This window comes from Neofelis nebulosa, chromosome 17 (genome assembly GCF_028018385.1).
Source record: "Neofelis nebulosa isolate mNeoNeb1 chromosome 17, mNeoNeb1.pri, whole genome shotgun sequence".
Classification (NCBI taxonomy): Eukaryota; Metazoa; Chordata; class Mammalia; order Carnivora; family Felidae; genus Neofelis; species Neofelis nebulosa.
In genome coordinates this window covers 46,829,217-46,849,399 of record NC_080798.1, presented here as the reverse complement: position 1 = coordinate 46,849,399, position 20,183 = coordinate 46,829,217, and the positions used below count along the sequence as shown (strand labels likewise).

The 20,183-nt window shown below is 46.1% G+C and overlaps 1 protein-coding gene across 6 annotated transcripts in view; it reads right to left on the bottom strand.

Annotated features, from left to right (window-relative positions):
* The window catches only part of ZFHX3 (zinc finger homeobox 3), a 250,490-nt gene that overhangs the window by 89,192 nt on the left and 141,115 nt on the right, over positions 1 to 20,183 (bottom strand). For all 6 annotated transcript variants that reach the window (XR_009255864.1, XM_058707421.1, XM_058707417.1 and 3 more), the window contains one exon: positions 10,245 to 10,476. Coding sequence is in view for 5 of the 6 variants with exons in the window: in XM_058707421.1 (XP_058563404.1) it covers positions 10,245 to 10,476 (232 nt within the window). In the remaining variant the exon portion in view is untranslated. The remainder of the gene's footprint in view (positions 1 to 10,244; positions 10,477 to 20,183) is intronic.

The window sequence follows — 20,183 nt, the reverse complement described above, 5'->3', positions numbered from 1 at the left end:
CTGCAAACCTAGAGACGTGAGACATCTACACTTGGCTGTGAACTGGTGACCGGTCTCTGCTTTATGCTCCTGCAGTCAAGGAAGGCCCATCTGGAAGGTGGCTTTGAGGCCTGCATCCCAGGCTCACATTCAGAAAGATCAGGGTTGGGACTGAGGATGTGCCAGCCCTAGAGACACATGGGAATAGGCCCTCAGCGGAAGTTATTAAGGGTGAAAACGTCTGCCCTGGGACCTTTAGATAATGTCAAGCATGGAGCATTCAATACAGAGTAAGGCAAAATCAAAGAATAAAAGTTCCTTCAGGTACTTCCAGCAACCCAAAACCTTTGGATGGAAGCCCAACCAATTTACACCACACAGAATTCTCTACTGTAACAGGATGTGGAATATGGTAAGGCTCTGGATCTGGGGGCATTTACCCCAACCAGAGAAACAAAACAAAACAAAAGCAAAAAACAAAAACAAAAACAAAAAACCAGGGCTACCCAACACTATCCACAAATCCGGTGAGTTCTGCTTGTCCATGAAAGTACCAGTGGGCAACAGTAAGGAGTCAGTATGGCTATAAATCCCTCTCACACAAACCTTCTACACCTTCTACACAACTGGCCTGCTGGAGCGCCCAACAAGGGCAAGTTCTATTGATGCTGAGAGTGTCACGTTTCACAGGCACGAAAATGTCCCTACACAGGGCTGGCTGGTTGTTCCCTGGGGTTTCCCAGGAGGAGGTGTGAGTGGAGGCTGTGTCAGGACTGGTGAGAAAAAAATCACGGAGAGATGAGCTCAGCGGGCATGGTGTTCTGACCCGACTCTGTCCTGACGAGTTGCCTCCAGCACCTCTGCCTTCCTCTGGAGTCCCCTTCCAAGGAGCTGGCCCTGTTTCACCTGCCAGGGGCCTCAACAAGGACAGAGGATGGGAGCTGTGGAGGGTCTCCCCAACATCGGGTCACCTCTGCGTCCACCTCCACATCCCACCCTTCCCCCCACACCCAAAAGGACCATGTCAAAGAAGGAACATGAAACAGACTTCAAATGTCCTCAGAAAGCCCATGTTACAGACTGAATTGTGTTCCCCCAAAATTCATACATGGAAGCCCTAACCCCCAGTTCCTCAGGTGTGTCTGTGTTTGAAGACAGGGCCCTTGAAACACTGATCATATAAAAGGAGGCTCTTTGAGTAAAAGGAGCCCTAAACCAATCTGACTGGTGTCCTTTTAAATCCAGACAGACAGATAGCAGGGAGGTGCACACAGAGGACAGGCCACATGAGGACAGGAGGCAGCCATCTATAAGCCAAGGAGAGAGGCCTCAGGAGAAACCAAACCTGCCGATGACTTGATCTTGGGACTTTCAGCCTCCAGAACTGGGGGAAACACATTTCTCTTGGGTAAGCCAACCAGTCTATGATATTTTGTCATGGCAGCCCTAAGCCAAGTAAGGCAGTCCAGAAAGAAAAACTCTGTCCTGAGCTCAGGACTTTAAACCAATGGAAACAGTGGAAGAAAAGAACACAGATTCTTTTTTTGACTTCATGAGAAGACGACAGTTTGGGATCAAATTTTAAGTTAAAACAACAGGTCTGTTCCAAGAAAAATCACACACTGTCCAATTTTTAATATTCTAATTAGAGCAAAGGTCAAGGATCTTTTAAAAGCAATCAATAGCTCCTTTTGTTAACATATACACCCAAGGTCTCAAGATAGTCTTGAGATATGAACTATAAAAAGCCCTTTAACATGCACTCTGCAAGACGCATCTTTAGAAAGTCCGATCAAACTCCCTCAACACTGCTAATAGGCTTATTACATGCTTATTTGAAGCATACCTCTCACACTGAGAAAAACCAAGAAAAGGAAGCAAAAAGAGAGAGAGAAAGAGCAATAAAGACTATACCCCATCCAGAATTGGCAGAAAGCAGGTGGTGGGTGGGTACCATATTCTTTAAAATGGAAGCCAAAGAACTTCATAAAAAGTGCAGCCCAAACCCAGCCTGGGCCTGCCATAATTCTAAGGAATCCCAGTGAGGACCTCAACACTTTGTCAACTATTCTATAAATATAAGTTATGTAAAAAGAACTTTCTCAACTGTTCTATAAATCTATACTGTCCAATGAGTTAGCCATGAGCCACATGTCATACCAAGCACTTGAAATTTGGCTAGTATGACAGAGACACTGAATTTTTTTAAGTTTATTTAGTGTGTGTGGGGGGGGGGGGGAGAGAGGGAGAGAGAGGGAGAGAGAGAGAGAGAGAGAGAACGTGCACGTGTACAAGCGAGGGAGGGGCAGAGAGAAGGAGAGGCAGAATCCCAAGCAGGCTTCACATCATCAATGCAGAACCTGATGCAGGACTCGAACTCACGAATGATGAGATCATGACCTGAGCTGAGATCCAGTTGGCTGCCTAACCCGCTGACCCACTCAGGTGCCCCAAAAAACTGAATTTAAAATTTTTATGTAACTTTAATTAATTTAAACTTAAATAGCCACATATGGCCATGACTACCATACTAGATGGGCAGGCATGGATCTGGAGACGTTCACTTTGCTCTCAAGGGATCTAGAAACCCAACGACCACGGAACTAAGGACAGTGCTTATACTGATCTGGAAAGACACAACACTTTTCATTTCTAGTCAATGTGTAAAAAAAAATCATATGAAACTATAATTCTCATAATTGGGTCACAGTTTGAAGGGGGTTCCTTAACATCTGTAAGTCTGAGAAGCCTTTGAGCTATTTCTGTAAGCAAAGAGATGCATGTTCTATTTTCCTCCCTGGCCCCCAACCAAGGTCAGGAACAAGTTTAATATAGAATATAAGTAACCCAAGATATGGATCCTTTGCACATTTCTAAAGGCAAAGCAAACACAAGCCATTACTTCTCTTGAAAACTACATCTGAGCAATACAAGAGGTACTAAGTGCCGAGGCTGGGGTGAGGGACGCACACACAGGGCCACTGTGTCCTGCTACAGTGGTCATCACCAGGCCCCTCCCTTCCAGTGAAATCCCCAAACCCCAACCGACCCAGCAAGAACACCCACTCACTGGCTAACAATCCTTGTTCACCTGAAGGTCAAGTTTCAAACTTTCAAGTTCCTTAGATACCCCTTTTCAAAGGTGACTTGGCATAAAGGTTTCGCTAAAATAACACTTGGTGTGATATGATATTCTAAGTTTCCCCCGGGGGTTCCTGTGTTTCTGGGCTCTCTAGCATGCTCATATCCCTCAATAGGGCACCATCCAATACTGACTTAACACACACACACACACACACACACACACACACACACCCCTCCTAATTCCAGTAACCACCAGCAGGTCCCTGTTTTTTTTTCCTTTTTGCAGTGCTCCTTGTTACCACCCTCCCTAGAAGAGAGTGGCCATGGTATTGCTGCCTCCCAGAGTGGGCAGCACTAGGTGGCCATGAGGACACACACTACTACCTACCCCAGAGGACAGTATGGAAGACAACCTAGAGCCCCCAACCAAGAACAAGGCTAAGTGGCCCACAATGTGTAGCCACACGTATAGCCCATTGTACAGGGCAACATATGCTCCAGATTTATATAGTAAAATAAAACAAACAGACAAACAAATCCCTGGTAGCTTTGATCAGCTCATAAAAATAAATCAACTAGTGAATGGCAGATCTAGAATATGAAAGGGCGAATGAATAAGCATCACTGCAACTCAGGCTACTGCAGCCAGGTTTTGGATAATATCTGAAAGGTCCATGTCTGGATGTGGATGTTAGCCTCTCCTGCAAAAGACAGAGAGGAAAGAGATTACATGCGAGGTTGGAGACTCTGGACCCACTGCCCAAGCCACTGGTGTCATGACATCTCACCCTCTTCGGAGAGACCCTTCCAGACCAGAACATGGGACGGCAATAAAACCACATTTAGACGTGTCCACCTTCCAAAAGACCAGATCATTAGCATATTTTGCAGAGAGCAAGCAGGAAAGTTTAATTGCCCTTAATTACCCAGTTCGAGAAGGCTCCTAGATAATGGCTCTCAGATTTCTTGCCTGGCATCGACATAATTTCCCTGACTCTGGCTTCATTATATTCCTAACTTAGAAGCGACGGCCTCTCCAAGATGCCTTTCCATAACAGACGCTGAAATTCAAGGGAAGGCTGGACCATCCCCACAAAGGTTTCTTGTATGAAGAGTCAGATCCTCGGCGTCCACACTGGGCTGATGCATGTGCGGGATGTGGGAGGAGGGAAGGGGAGGGCACACTAGCATATACTTACAGGAAGGACTAAGACAAGGAATATGTAATCAGAAGCCATCACAATTACAAATGTAAATGAACAGGCAATTGGCGCTGACCTTTGTAGATTGTTAGAGGACTAATTAAGGCAAATCAGAAAATCTGTTCCAACAGAAAAACAAGACGGTGTATATACCCTAAGAACTACTCCTGTCCTCGCCATGTAGATGCAAAATGCAAGAGAATCAGACAGTAATCAAACTATGTATGCTTTACAGTGACAAACAGAAAAGTGTCTCTACGACAAAAGACAACCAAGATTTACTCTTTGGTACGTTCTTAGCAATTGAGTTAGTATCTGTGTGTATACGTGCCATCAATATCTGAGTCCTGCCATGTGCCTGACACTCTCTTAGATTCCACGTTAAGTAGATCCCACCCATGAAACAGCCAGAGACACCAATTACAAACTTTGCTGAGAATGGTTATTTTAAAAGCTTTAAGAAAAATACTTTTACAAAATAGAATCAAATTAATCAAACTAACAGAACCAAATCATGTTATTCTATAAACTCCATTTTTCCTTTAACGGTATTATGCCCTCTTTCACGTTGACACATAATGATCTCTCTTTATCCGTGCATCTTTCCAAAAAGCACACTGAGGTTTATAATCCTATTGTCCAAACAGTCCTTATCAGAGAATATATTTAACACACAGTCATATTTTTCCGCTCCTCTGTAATACATAAAATTTCACTCACTCCAATCTGTTGTGATTTCTTTTACGTGTAATGTCTTTAGTTGGAAATATTTTTATCCCTATACCTTTTCCCAAGTCCCAACAACATGACATACCATAAAAAGGCGAAAAAAAAAAAAAAAGAACACAGCTGTTTGGTTTTACAAAAACAATGTTTTGGAATTACAGAACTGGCCTTAACATATTTCAGTGCTATGAGAAAAATTACTCTAAAATTGCATATAATTTAGCTACTTATAGAAAAAAGAGATGTACTTCATAGTTAGAAGGCAGCCTCATACCAATTTTGAAAAATAAAAACAGGACAAAATGAGAAAGTTTTGAAAAGAGAACATTTTCTTACTCTTTTAAGCTGCAGAAGTTAAAAGCAAAAACTCCCTGAAACATGGTATGAAAAAATGATCCATCAAGAGAAGCCAGTGAGTGTTTCAGAATAGGTTGTCACCAAATCCACATTATCACTTGGCAAGCCTCTGCCTCCCAACCCCAGGAATTCACGACCTCGAGCGCCAAAGACGTGTCAGTGAAGGGGGATGCCAGCTTCCGCTCCAAACAAAATATTCTCTTAAACTCCAAAGAGCTGTGCCCTCTGTAAACTGAGTCATCATCTGGTTGCCTCGAATGCCTGGGCTGGCATATCCACCAGGGTATCCACATCAAGAGAGGAGAGGAAATGTCAGAGGCGTCTCCTGACTCATAAAAAGTCTTGAACATAGTCGGCGTGCAATCGAGAACCGTTAAATTACATCTGTGCAAAGTCTGGAGCTCTAGGACTATGTGCAAGAGAAAATAGTTAAGGCAAGGGTAAGACAGAAAAAAGGAAGAAGAGGAGGAGGAGGAGAGGCAGGCAGACAGGAGGAACACAAAGGGCCTCTTGTCTTCCAGAAGCCCAGGGCAATGATATAGTGAAATTAACTACAGCTTCACCCGGGAGCCAGAAATGCCTTTTTAATAAGCAAACGGGGAAGTGGTCCTTCACATGACCCACCTATGAGAGCTTTCAATCATCCATGAGCTTCCAGTCAACTAAGGGGAAGTAAACAGCCAGTGCCAATAACGAAGAGCTAGAACTCAGTGTGTCAGCGCTTAACAACGGGCCTTCTCTACCTCTACCTCTACCTGGTTGTGGGCATGAAATGAAAAGACCAAATCCCAAGAAAGTCCAGAGAACACTTGGTCTTGCAGAAAATGCACTCAAGCCCATTACCAAAAAACTGGGCAGGAAGGCAGAGGGGAAACTTCACCTGTTTAAATTACTTCCTTTTCTCTGAGCTGTATATTTCCAAGCCATTTTTTAAATGGGAAGTCCCATTGTGTGTGTGTGTGTGTGTGCGCGCGCGTGTGTGTGAGTGTGAGTGTGTGCGCACGTGCATGTGTGTGCCTGCCTGCCTGTCTAGTGTGGGGGTGACGTGGCAAGCATAAGCACACAACTATCACACTAGGTTAAAGACAATATGATACAGGGCCTGGCTTGCCCACGAGCATAAGGGTAAAGCCTCGCACAAGCAGGACCACGCAGGGGGCAGTGGTGTACTATCAGCACACCTCCAGCAGCTGACACTTAGCCCTCTGGTGCAGGGCAGGGCCTAGGTGTTTTATGTTCGGCCACGAGGCCTCTCAAGGGCTTATGCGATCAGTGACAGGTGTGAATCCTGGCCGCTACCACAAAGTTCTGAAGGGCGGAGGAGAGCTTCACCGTGTGTCCTTCTCCATACTTACAAATTCATGTGGGTTGGAAGGCTACATGGCGAACTTGACTGACTGGAAAACATATTGGCTTTAAGTTAACAAGGAAAATCTGAAGAGATTTTTTTTTGTCAACCACAGGGAAGAAACTATTCTAGAATTCTCTCCATCAGCTGCAGCAAGGGGAGTCTGGATACCTGTGGAAAGAAGGTGTTGGGGGACTGGGGTTGGAGGTCCTGAGTTCAGAGGAGGAAGTTATTTCTTTTGGACAACTTTCCGGTGTGTGGACAGCAGAGGCAGAAAGGAAAGAAGAAAGAACACCATCATTTAACTAGCTGTTGACAGAAGGCCAGAGTAGAAAACTCTAGACAGCACACCATTTACACGCAGTTTATAGTTAGAACAAGCAGGGGTCCCCGAAAGGTGCTCGAAGACCTCCCCGTGGCTTCCTTATGCTACACGAATGACGGTTCCAGCTGAACACTAATGTCCTAACCCCTACTTGAGAGAAGAGAAGTTTGGGAATATTTGATAAAGTCTCTGTTGATAAATTTGAAGTTGATGACTTTGAGTGCCTTAAATTCACCTTTTCTTGAAAATATTCTCTCAAGAAGTTAGGAGCCAATCCCTATGGGGAAGGAGGACATATTTTAAAAGGAGTTGTCTTAAAGGGGTTTCTAAAATGGCACCAAGTTACTTTTACTGTCAACGTGAACATTACCTAAGAATTTGCCCTTTTGTCTTTAGTGAAGAGTATGGGCTCAGCCTGAATGTGTGAGGGAGGAGGGCGCAGGGTGGAGAGGGAGAGGGTAGAGAGCAAAAAACATGACTCCAGGCCAAAGACAATACAAAAGGATTTTGAAATACAGAAAGGAAGTCTATCATCTAGACTAAAGTTGCTCATACACTTCAGGGGGAAAAATAACTCTTAATACGCATTAAATGAGAGAAACCCAGAAGGCAATGGTGTAAGAAAGCAATTCCAGAGCGGACTGCATAAATAGAAGTATTACATTATAAAACAGGGAACTGTTTGTTCCAGTCCATAGACCCCGGGTGAAATGGCAGCTGTACACTATTTAGTTTGGGGCACCTCATTAATAAAAAGGGAATTCTGAGGAGAGTGAAAGAAAGAATTGAAGGGCGAAAGGGACCAGCTTTTAACAGAAGATTAAAACAATGACGTATGCAGAGCTGGGGGAGAAAAAAAAACAACCCTGAAATAAATAGGTCTGCATTTATGGATGGGACAGGAGAATCCTGTAAAATGGCTCCACAGCAAAATAATGCCAAGTGGCAGGATCAAACAGAGGCCAAAAGGCGGAAAACGGGGACCCCCACGGGCAGATTGCTCAACAGGCTGTGTTCGGGCACAGATGAGTCTGGGGTATCGGCCTCGCCCCTCATTCCTAAGCGCATAAAGGTGGAGGGACAGGGTCAGGCACCAAAAGGAAGCCCCTGAGATCACGGTATTTGAACTTGAACCAGAAGAGACATCTGAAAAACACAGGGGAAAGAACAGTCTTGCAGTGACGCAGAGGTGACAAGTTATGCTGGCACCCAAGAAATGACCCTGGTTCCTGAAGAAAGAAACTGGCCTCTCCATTTTGAGAATGAAACCTCAGCTACTCCAGCAGGGAGGGCGCATGCTCCCCCTTTCATATAGCAGCTCACTCCATTTACGTAAAGAGACCAAAAAAGCAGCGAGGGGGTAGGGACAGGGGCAGGGAGCAGAGAGGTCTGGAGGGGCTCAGGAGGGACATCTCCATGAAGAAACGAAGCTGACGGAACAACTGATCTGGCAGGGCCTTCAGAGACCAGGAAATGTCTACTCTGGCAGAAGGCTAGCCATGAATTAATCATAGATACCTAGCAAACCAGGGAAAATAAAAAGTTGTACAAGAAGGTAAATGAAATTATAAAACTCTACATGGCTCAGCTGTGATTAATATTTATAGAGTTAGAATAATGAAAACACTGAATATTAATATAACCCCAAATTATTATTTAATCATCATGGAAGATGAGGGGAGAGAAGACTGGGTATACAGCGGGGGCTGGGGAGTGTGATGTAGGGGGTCCAGGGGTGGTGTGCAGGGGAGTGTATGGAGTCTGAGGTGTCCACGTGTGAGTTTGTGGATGGGTGTGTGTCAGTAGGAGTGTGTGGTTTGTAGAATGGAATGCTCGTGAAAGTCTCACCGTTTAGAGAAGAAAGCCAATAGATAATGTCTAAAACATAAAAAAAAAAAAAAAAAGAAATCAAAGCACATTAAGAAAGATGGAAATATGTAACAAAACAAACAACTAAAAGTTGAAAGCCATGGCTCTGGGCAAGGGGATGGGGGACAGGGAGGGTCATGCCATTTTTCTTAAGGTTTACATAACTTATTGCCTTTAAGAACTATAAAAATGTGAAATTAGATAAAATTAAGATTAAAAACTCCACAGAAATCAAGCTTTAAAGGACTGGGAGCCAAGGAATGGGGCCTAACTCCCAGATGATGCCAGAAGGTGGGGCAGGCCGAGGACCACGAACCAGGGGCCAGGCTGGGAAGGATGGCCAAGAGAAACACCAGGACAGGACAGAAACACAACCTGGAAGCTCAAGGAAGGGAGCTTCGGCGTGGGGCCATGCAATACTTTCAGAGACCACAGAAAGAATAGAAGAAGGCCCAGCAGGTAGCTACAGGGTTGGGTAAAACCAAGGTCAATGGTGACCTCTCAAGGGTGGTTTGCTGATGCAGCGAGACAGGCTATGGTAAGCTGAGGCACCGACTGGAGATGACAGATACAGGCTATTCTTTCAAGAACCTTGAAGATTCTATTGCAGAGAGAGAAGCAGGACACAGGATTGTGGGAGAGCTCTTGTTCTGCTGTTTTTAAAGAGGCGCTGATGCCCTGTGATTCCACAGTGAGAGAAAGGGAGTGGAAGGGCTGAAAACACAGAAGGAGGATTCTACCAGTGAGGTCCTGGTGGGAAAGAGAACCACAAAGAAGTGGAAGGGAGTGACGGAAAAAGGGGACTGTGGTGGGAGCCAGGAGCTGGCGAGGTTCTGCTGGAGGCCCCGACCCTGTGGAGAAGCAGGCAGCACCAGGCCATGACTCGCAGAGGCACCCTCAAACCCAACGGGAAAATGTTTAGAACAAGCACGGGCTGTTCTGATCCTCTCTGAAGTTCATTCTCACACACTGGACTTGAGGCCACAAACTCTTATCCCTACCAGCGAGCAGGCCATAATTTAGCACTTGCTTTATGTCCATCTGGACCAATAAAGTGAATCCAGAGTAAGCACCGGAGGAATCTGGGGATGGGAGACACAACATCTCCAGTTGTCCTGCTCATTGGGCAGTGGCCTGTGACACCTGAAGAAAGTGAGGCGAAGTTCCTTCAGTTAAAAAAAAGAAAAAGAAAGAAAGGCAAGAAGGCACACAATGTTCCTACCAGAATACGATGGCCACCTGTGCGGTCAGTGATGGGACACGAGGACGAGCAGCAGCAAACCAAAGCCCTCGGGAGGTCCACACCAGGCCCCCACCAGAAACCACTCACCAACGGGCCCGTGAGACCACTCACCCGGATCGGTGGAGGGGCACCTGCGGATGGTGAAGATCTGCCCCAGGTCCTCGTCCTCCTCGGGAAGGCCCTTCTGCAGCCGCTGCAGCTTGCGCAGGCTCTCGCTGCGCTGGTGCTTCATGGAGCGCACGTGCTGGATGAGGTTCAGCTTGGCCTTGGTGGAGTAGTTGCACAGGACGCAGTGGTAATAGCAACTTTCGCCCTCCACTCCGCTCTCGTGCTGCTGCAGGTGCTGCGAGGGGCAGAGGAGAGGGACACGTCGTGGGTAAGCCACTGGAAGCCACCACCGCCACGAGCCCACCCGTTCCTGGCCGCAGCCCGGGGCGGAGATTCCTGGGAGGGGCTGTTCTGTCTTCCCCAACGTACCTTCTTCTCCAACAGTGCTTCGAGGGCCAGCAGCCAGCAGACTCCCCTCCCCAACTCCCCCGAACGTCCCTTCCCCGGCGGCTTTCCACGCGGCTGCTGATGCTGACAGTGCCGACCCTCCCCAGGTGACCTGGGTCTTCCGGGCACAATAATCCAAGGTTCTTCCTCAGATGCTCCAGAATGCCCCACTTTATTTAGATCAGGGTTTGCAAACAATGGCCTGTGGGCCCACTCCAACCTGCTGCCTAATTTTGTAAATAAAGTTTTAACAGAACACAGCCACATCCACGGATCTGCATATTAACGATGGCTCCTTTCCAAGCACCAGAGTTGAGTAGTTGCAACAGAGACAGCATGGGCCTCAAAGCCTCAAATATTACTACCTGGCTCTTTACAGAAAAAGTTAGCCAACCTCTGCTTTAGGTGATAGCCTATATGGTCACACTCCCTGCATAGAATCCTAGGTCAGTAACGCAGAGCCAAAGCTGTTGTCTGGCTTTTCCGCAAGAATGACAGGTCAAGTTTTTATATTTAGAACCACAGTCTATTAGGAGAACCTAAAATTAGGTTTTCCTTCGGATTAAAAACAAACAAAAAAAAAAAACACAGAAAAATAAATTTCTCCAGACTGGTTGCCTGTCAACATCTGAAGGTCACTTGGCTTAGTGCATCAGATGGTCAAAATTACACTCTTGATTGTATTTGTGTGTTCTGATTCTAGAACAAGGAAGCCCAAAACGTGGCAGAAAGCAGACACACACAGGATTAAAGTGAGAGGTGCAAGAACAGGAGAGGTCATGGGAACAGTTAGCAGACCCCAGACTTCTGTGTACTGTAAAAGATGTGAAGATTATCCAAGGACAAAACTCACAAACTCTGTGTGCCTCTTTGAGAAAACGGTGAAAGGTATGGGCCCTTCTCACTAACAGCTGAGGAAGTAACAAGCTCCTGGTATAGAGAGGATAATCTCCTTCATTTCAAATGATCTCATTTTAGGAGAAGAGGGAATTTTTCTACTGGCTGCCCTTTATAAAGCAGGGCAAACAACTCCAATAAACTTAAGTGAATGACCCAAGGTCACCCAGCTACTTAGTGGGAGAGAGGGAACTAGGACCAGGGTCTCATGTTCCTCCAGCATCCCTGAGGAGGAGCAAACTCAGATAATGTGTTTTATGTGCTTGTGTTATTACCTGCCCTTTCCTCCTTCTCCCCACCCCCATCTCCAGACCCCAGAGCCTGGCTCAAGAAGACACAGGGAAGACACAAAAAATGCCTCGGAACCCACTTTGTGCTGTTCCTCTCCTTTCTGACCTGCATGTGCACACGCCAATGCCATGCTAACTCTTGCTCATCCTGCTTCAACAGCCTTCTTCTCTAGATTATAGCTTGAGACACTGAGAAGGCAGAGCAGTTAGAATGCCCTGCGCTCCATTAAAAATACCCGAGCGGCCCTACCAGCACTTCCCACTGAATGACACACTCCAGGCTCAGGTGCTCACATGTACACATTCTTTGTTCTATAGAAAACTATGAAAATCCCAGAAGCATGTTTGAGCTTTATTGGAAGAGGGAAGGATGAACGTGCCAATGGACTGTTGCAGAAAAATCTTTGTGGGGGATGAAAGGGAGGCCCAGGCCTTCAATCATGTAAATTGGCTAAACCACCCCATACCTAACTGTTGCTCTGAGGCCAAGGTATAGGCAAAAATGGGAAGGGCTTCATAGGTACCAAAAGAACAATCCCTTCTTTCCCCCAAAATGGACGATTTGACACACTCAGGTGCAGAGCTTTGGAACAAAACAATATCCCCACTAGTAACAGCCATCCTACAGCAATTTCACAACCAGAAGGAGTCGGCAGAACTGGCGAACTCAATGTTAACTGTTAAGGCAATGACAACAACTTATAATAAAAAGCTACTTTCTGGAAATAAATTTGAGCTGATTTCCTCTTTAATGGTTTATCTTCAATGTGCCTCTGAGACAGGGTCCTTGAAGAGGATTTCAGGAGGGTGGAATTCACCAAAGCTATCTTTTTTGGAGGCTACAACCCTGGGGAGAAGGAGGGCCTGATGGGCTAGATATAAAGGGAAAAGGATTAGCTTGCCCACGTTCATTGTCCCCAGCTTCCCCATAGAGTCCTCCCACCCCCCAAAAGTCAAAAATTGGACTAAGATATTTCTGGGAGCAAGGGGTCTGGCTTGGGATTAAGGAGCAGGAAACTTGTATGAGAGCCAGCATGGGGAAACGTGTACTGCTGTCTTGGGTCACTAAGGCCAAAAGAATTATATTTATTAAAGCTTCAACAACTGATGAAATAAAAGATAACAGGGAAAATAACCATGGAATCCAAAGCAATGAATTTTATCGAGGGATTTTGGTAAGATCATATAGTATGAACTCAGAACAAGAATCATTAAAGCCTTACCCCAAAATTCCCATTACCCTCCCGTGAGACAGGATTTCCTTGCAATAAGGCACTGAATCCTTAACATAAAATTGTAATATGGATATAAAGGCTCTTTTCCAAATGGCTGGTGTTTCCAACCTCTGAGCCAGAAGAGAGGACAACGTGGCCAAAAAGAGTTGGATGGGAGTTGAGATGTCAAATGTCTTTTGTCCTTAAATCCATAGGCCCTTGGGTGATAGAACTATATAAATCCTGAATTGACATAAACATCACACTGGGAATTCCTGCTTTAAAAATAACCAATATGATAAAAATGTTCCAAAAACACTCTATACTCAATCTCCTGGGGGTAAATGGCAACCTCTTGTGCCACCAGGAGTTCTTCCATCTACCATTTGGGAGCCATTTTGGAAAGGAAATGGACACACGCTACAAATGGTAGAGAAAAGAATAAGAGGAAACAAGGTAAACAGGTCTATGGCCTCTCCCCTTGATCCTGGTCTAGAGAATATTTAGGGTCTTCTCTTAGAGGCTTGTACAAAAACTTAATTCAAAATTCCAAGCCGGCATTTGTAGTCTGGGTTCATTCTCCAACACACTGAAAAAACTGCAGAATAAACTATTTATTGGTTGCCAGGAAACACCTGCTTATAAAGGTTACATCCCAACCCAAACTTTTTAAAAACTATTTTTAATTTTTATTTATTTTTGATGGGAAGGAGGGGCCGAGAGAGGGGGACAGAGGGCCTGAAGCAAGCTCTGCACTGACAGCAGAGAGCCCTTTGCGAGGCTCAAACTCATGAACCTCAAGATCATGACCTGAGCCAAAGTCGGATGCTTAACTGATTGAGCTACCCAGGCGTCCCACAACCCAAACTTCTGATCACAACCTGAGTCTACCTGCAGGTCAAAGATCCTGTTCTTACCAGATTTTATAAGTTCTCACTCAGTACTTCTCCAGCTGTCCAACCTGGAGCAAACAGGGATCCAAAGCTAGCAACAGGGCCTCCCGCCCTGTAAGACCTTCTCCACACCATGGGGTCATTTCCCAGGTCTTGAGCGGGTCAATGCCCTGACCTGTTGGCCAGATGCCCTCTCCATCCCAAGTGGCACTGGTTGTGTCCCCAGGATTCTACCCTTGGAACCTGCCTAATATGAAGCAGTGGGAGGGGGTGGGGCTGGAGAGACCAATGAGGACTCCAGGAGAGCAAGCCGTCACCCACGGACATGCTTCCCCTGCAGAAAAGACTAGATGTTTTCATTTGGAGGAGAGAGAATAATTTGTTCCTGGCCCAGCTAATTAGAATACCCTCAACTGGGATCCCAATGTATTTAATTAAATTCACTGTAATATATGAAGAATCCACCAAGGCACAAATCTCAGGGGAACACTCAATAAAGGATCTGCCCCTGTTCAGAATTCTTGCTCTTCTTGACAGGGAGGGAATTTTTCTCCCCCACAAATCCTCAACGCTCCAACCCTCTCCCTCAACTCTATCAGATGTCCTCCCATCCTTGGGGAGGGGAATGTAGGTTTTGCTTTACTTTTTCCACTTTACTCTGCATTTGATCTTAACTTCTTACCTCTATGAGGTCAGGTGTAGAGTTTATTTAAAATTTTTAAGTTTATTTTTTATTTTGAGACAGAAGGCAGAGGAGGGGCAGAGAGAGAGGGAGAGAGAGAGAATCCACCCTGACAGCACAGAGCCAGTTGCGGGGCTCAAACCCACAAGCTGTGAGATCATGACCTGAGCTGAAACCAAGAGTCGAACGCTCAACCGACCGAGTCACCTAGCCACCCCAGGTCAGTTGTACAATTTAAAAAAGAAAACAAAACAACAACTTCAGCTGTGGCTAGTAGGCTCTCAGGCGTGCACGCTACACATGGACCCAGAGAAAACCGGCTGCTCTGCCCACTGGACAAGGTTTGAATCTGATTCACTTCTAAACGTCTACAACACATTAGACACTATGCACACGCACACACACGCACGCACATGCACACACACACAGAACATGCCCTACCCCAGGCCTTAACCTGCAATTGATTAAGACAGTGACAGTGGTGACTTGGAGAACACGCCAAGAGGGACATGAGAAAAACATCCCTTTGGCTTGAATATCATCGTGAAAACACGCCAGCTCCAACAGTGAAAATCACTGGCTTACTCAAGAAAAACTGCCATCTATCCACAAACTAATAATGATGAAGAAGCGTGACCAACTAATAAACCAAGAAACCAAGATCAACTAGCTAAAGAATAGTGGTAACTGAGGTCTACCCCAACTCACTCGGACCAGTGACCTATAGCCTTGGACCTGCCTAAGGGTTTCCTTGATTTCCCTCAATGTCACTGGCTGGTTTAAAAAGTGCGCACACAACACTGAGTTATATGAACTGTAAATGTACAGTCATTTCCTAAGAAACTTTCAATATGATTTATTTCTGAAAGCTCAAAGAACTACAATGACCTCTAACAAGTATCCAGTTTGACTCATAAACGGAAGTAGAAGAGCCCAATGATCTCCAACTTCTTGAAATTACCGCTATGCAGCAGGCATGACTGTCCTCACTGACAGCCATCAGGAATGTGACTTGCACTGGTGGTCAGTGCTTTAAACTGACAACGGGGGAGTGTGGGCTCACTCGTACTGCTCAGGGACCTTTTCCTAAACCACTTTCTGATCTTGGTGGAGCTCTTTTAAGATGCTCATCCCCCCCAAAATGAGTAAAATAAAATAAAAAATAAAATAAAATGCCTGTCCCATCTCGGTTTAGCTGGAAGGCGACACTCCTGTGCCCTGGACATGGAAACATCGAATGCCCCACATCTTCCCCTGTGGGTCCAGCTTGGGGTGGGGGTGGGGGCAGGGCTCGGAAAGAAAAAGCCATCGCTGCAATCAGAAGCACCTCGATAATGAACCTGGCACATAAATCCAAGCGCAAAAGGAAAATTAATAATTAAAAAAGATGGGAGAGAAAGGAGGCCAGCCCGTGTTACTTTGTGGGATTCTACCCCATTAATATGTGGTGCTCGTTCACCCTGGCCAACAACTGCAAGTCAAAGAGACGAAAAGAGGACTCTTGTTAGAAAATAATTCATCGTGAAAATCAAAAAAGTGTGTTCCTGTAACTTGTTTCCCAGGAAAACTAACCAACTTCTGTCAGAGAACATTGATTTCTGTAAATCTGGAGGGGCCCCGCTCCTTCCTCCTCCCCAGTGATAGAAACTTCTAACATCTGGTTCTTCATGCATGGAATGCAAAATATTGATCAGGTTTTGTCAAAGCCTCCCCTTTAAAGTAGAAATGGAGAAAGTACATTCACACACGCATACACATTCACAAATGAAAACACACAGGACTCCTAATGAAGCTTCCTCAGGGGAGCAACACCTGTTACTAGAAACACACGCTCGCCCACCCCTCTTCCACGCACACAGTGCACCTCTACTCCTTGAGCAACTGAAACTCTGATGGATGAGGAAAAGCAGCTCCCAGGCATCCCTCTGAGCAAACGGGCTCCCCTAGGGGAGACCACACACCTCTTGCTGAGCAGAGGAGAATCCCCACGGCGGGTACACAGAACAAACCCCAAGACACCTGCTGAGGAACACGGAATGTCATCTAGGCAGGGCGGATGGAAGGGCTTCTGGAACTACTAACCACAGTGTGCCTGGCCAGGGCTCCAGTTTTCCCCTCTGGGCAGGGGATATAAAGTCATGAGCACTTCCAGGGAGAAGGAATGGGAAGATGAGAATCAGTTTACTAATTCCTCACATATAAGTGGGTGTTGTACCCATTCACAGCATCTACTGCTGAGCAAACACCCACAGACACTTTTCATCTCATGAGGGCCTGCCCCACGGGGTGGGTAGCATTTGGCTCCTGGACGTGGACAAACCCAAAACTCAGGGAGGTCATGTGACTCCCCTCAAGGTCTCACAAAGTATGAAAGAAACAGGACTGGAACCTGGGGCTTGATGCCAAGTCCACAGCAGTCCAGCTACTCTGCACTGACCACAGGGCTCATTCTGGAACAGCAGATTCCCCATACCCAGGTATTCGCCTTGAAGGCCTAAAAGATAAATTATTGCAGGTGTAATGCAATTGGGAATGGAGGCAGTTAATTTTTTAATCAGTGGTTGTGTTACAGTTTCAAACCTCATGTCACATGCTCAGGAAGGCTTCCAGAAGGTCAACCTAAATATATAGGTATTTTCTGTTTAATGTTGGCTTTTCACCCACTCATGCCCTCATCCTTGGCACATGCTAATTTAGTCCTATTTCACTGTAGGAGCCCTGCAGACACCATAAGATACAAGCTTCAACCATCATTTATAAGAGCAAGTGAAAGGAAGTAAAAATGTTCCCTTAGATCAATCCGTTTACGTTACTCTGACCTATTTTCTGGTTTCTAGGCCAGAGTCCTTGTGCCCTGGACAAGCCATGAGTGTTCATTCTCAGTATTTGAGCTCCAAAGCTGAAGGCGAGACTTCCCATGCCTGTGTCACTTCCCTTACCTGAATGACATCTCCTGGTTCAAAAGTCTCAATATGAGCATTTCCTTGAGAGACATACAGTATATCCTCGAAGGAAACTAACAACAAGAAATCCACAATATGGTGTCTTGCAGAATGCTGATACCTTCACATAACAGAAATCATTTCTCTGTTAGGGAAACTCCAGAAAGGAGAGGAAGCTTACCAGGTATGTAGGGGTTTTCCCGAAGGAAGGGGCCCATCAGAGCATGAGGTCACAAGCCAAATGAGGGCGAGTTTCCATGACGGTCAAACAAGCATCTACACATCGAGCTCGGAAGCTTCCAAGAGGGATGTGGTGGGTGAAACCACAAAGTGGGTCCCACAAGGCTAACATCAAACTGACCACCCTCCAGAACCGACCAAAAGCTTAAATATCTGAAGATTAGCCCTTCACTAGGTTAACCTACCAGTGATGGTCCCTTTCCCCACTCATCCATCAAGATGCATTTCTTCTCTACACTACTTTCCACCTCTTGCAGTTATCAACTCTCAAGTAAAAGTAAAGGCTGCCATTTACTCCAGCACGTCTCCCTTCAACTCCACGCCAAAATGTCGCCAATAATGGTTGTTTAAGGTGCACCGTAGATTAAGGTAGCCTGATGGAAAAGCCTAACTCTGTGCTACTTCAGGCAAGTTATATACACTGTTGGGTCTCCCGCACACAATGGGGCGACAGTAGGAGAACCGCTGCAGAGCACTGTAGGGAGGAGTCTATGGGATAATGAACACAAAGGGCTTAACACAGCGCCTGACGCAGAGCAAGCCTCTGTGATAAGGCTATTACTGTTACTATCATGGTTTCTCAAATTAGTTACAGTTTGGGATTAGGGATCGAAATAAATGTCTACTGAATTTACCTATTTGGTATTTCCCTCCTTACAACCAACCTTGCCAGCCCCACTCCCTAGGACCTCCCCTCCCACCCTCTCAGCCCCAAAGAGGAATCCCCAGTTGACTGCAAAGAAACCGTAATCTATAGGAACTGTAACATGGAAGGGATAACGAACACACAGAGGACCGACTTCTTCCTTGTAAGAGGTGCTTAATTTTCAGTCACTTGCCCAAAGTCATGCTGCTGACGCAGGCACAGCTGGGATCCATACCCCAAGCCCACGTCCTTGCCCCCAAACCAGATCTGTTTTACTGGGTCTCTTTGCCCATGGCGGTGCCAATATACTGAAAATCAAGAACCATGTTCTTTATCGCGTCTGCCAACATCCCCAGGTGTAGACCAGGTGAAGGAAGGAGGGCTCAGCTGAAACGGCTGGTAGGCACCTCCCAGATTCCCTAGATTTGCTCTGAAGGATTTGCTTATTTCTGTCTCCAATCCCATGGCAGTCAATATGGCAGAAAAAAACATGTGCCCGGTGGTCAAAACAGGTGCATTACTTCATCTGTAAAATGAAGATGTTTATACTTGCCCTGTCTTCCTCGGGGGCAATCTTCTAAACCACGTGAGAAAACAAATGTGAAATCCTCCAAAGGATATGAAGGACTCCCCAGGTATTTGGCACAGTCATCATCTTTCTATCCTGAGCCCAGATTTTGCTTCCTCACTTCTGACTGGCAGGTGCAACACCATGGGCTGGGTTGTTAACGATCAGATGGTGTTCTAGCTGAGCAGTTCTCTAACTGGAGCGTGCACCAGGAACACCCGAGGGTGTGTTATGCCTGGACTGTCGGCCCACCCCAGGGGTTTCTGATTCACCTGGTCTGGGATGGGGACCAAGAATCTGCATTTCTAACAATCTCCAGGGAGACGCTGATGCTGCTGGTCTGGGACCACATTTTGAGAACCGCTGATCTTGGGGGCAACTGCCATGGAACAGAAACCTGAATCAGAATAAATACTTGGAGAGATTCCCCTGTAAGGAGAAAATTTTCCAGAGTCTAAAATCTCTGCACCCGCCTTTCCCCAAAGAGTATTTCCGATTCTAGCCAACTGCACTAGATAAATCATGTGATGCCGGCACAAGAAGTCACCTCTTTAATGAACAAGTCACACGGAAGCAGCCGCCTGCTACCAGCCTGCTCCAGATACTTCATAAAAGTAGAAATCGGCCCTATTCATCTCTCTCCCCCCTTCTGCACCTGCAGTCTAAAATTTCCTGGGGCTGTCGCTGAAAGCGTGACTCTTGATGGCAAGGCATGAGGCATCACTTTTTCCTCGTAAGCTCTGGATCCTGCTGAGCACACCTGTCCAGATGTCTTGCTGGAATGGAGCCCACGAAAGAATTTCAACCAAATACCAGAAAAAATAAAATGGTCTTTAAAATTCCTCCCACGCTCCTGAACTTTCTGGCTGTTGCTGCTGAGAGCATGAATTTGGTGCTCAAACCTGGAGGCTTCTCTTAAGCTCCCATGATTTGCTGACAAATACCCTCATCACCTCCATTATGAGAGAAGACGACGGGCAGCCAGGGTGAGATGGGCCTGGGGTGGGCAGGCAGTGAGCACACACAGGCTGACTTCTCCCTTAGAAGAGGTCCTTCATTTAAAAAAAAATTTTTTTATGTTTATTTGAGGGAGAGAGAGAGCGCGAGCGAGCATGAGCGGGGGAGGGGCAGAGAGAGGGAGACACGGAATCTGAAGCAGGCTCCAGGCTCCCAGCTGTCAGCA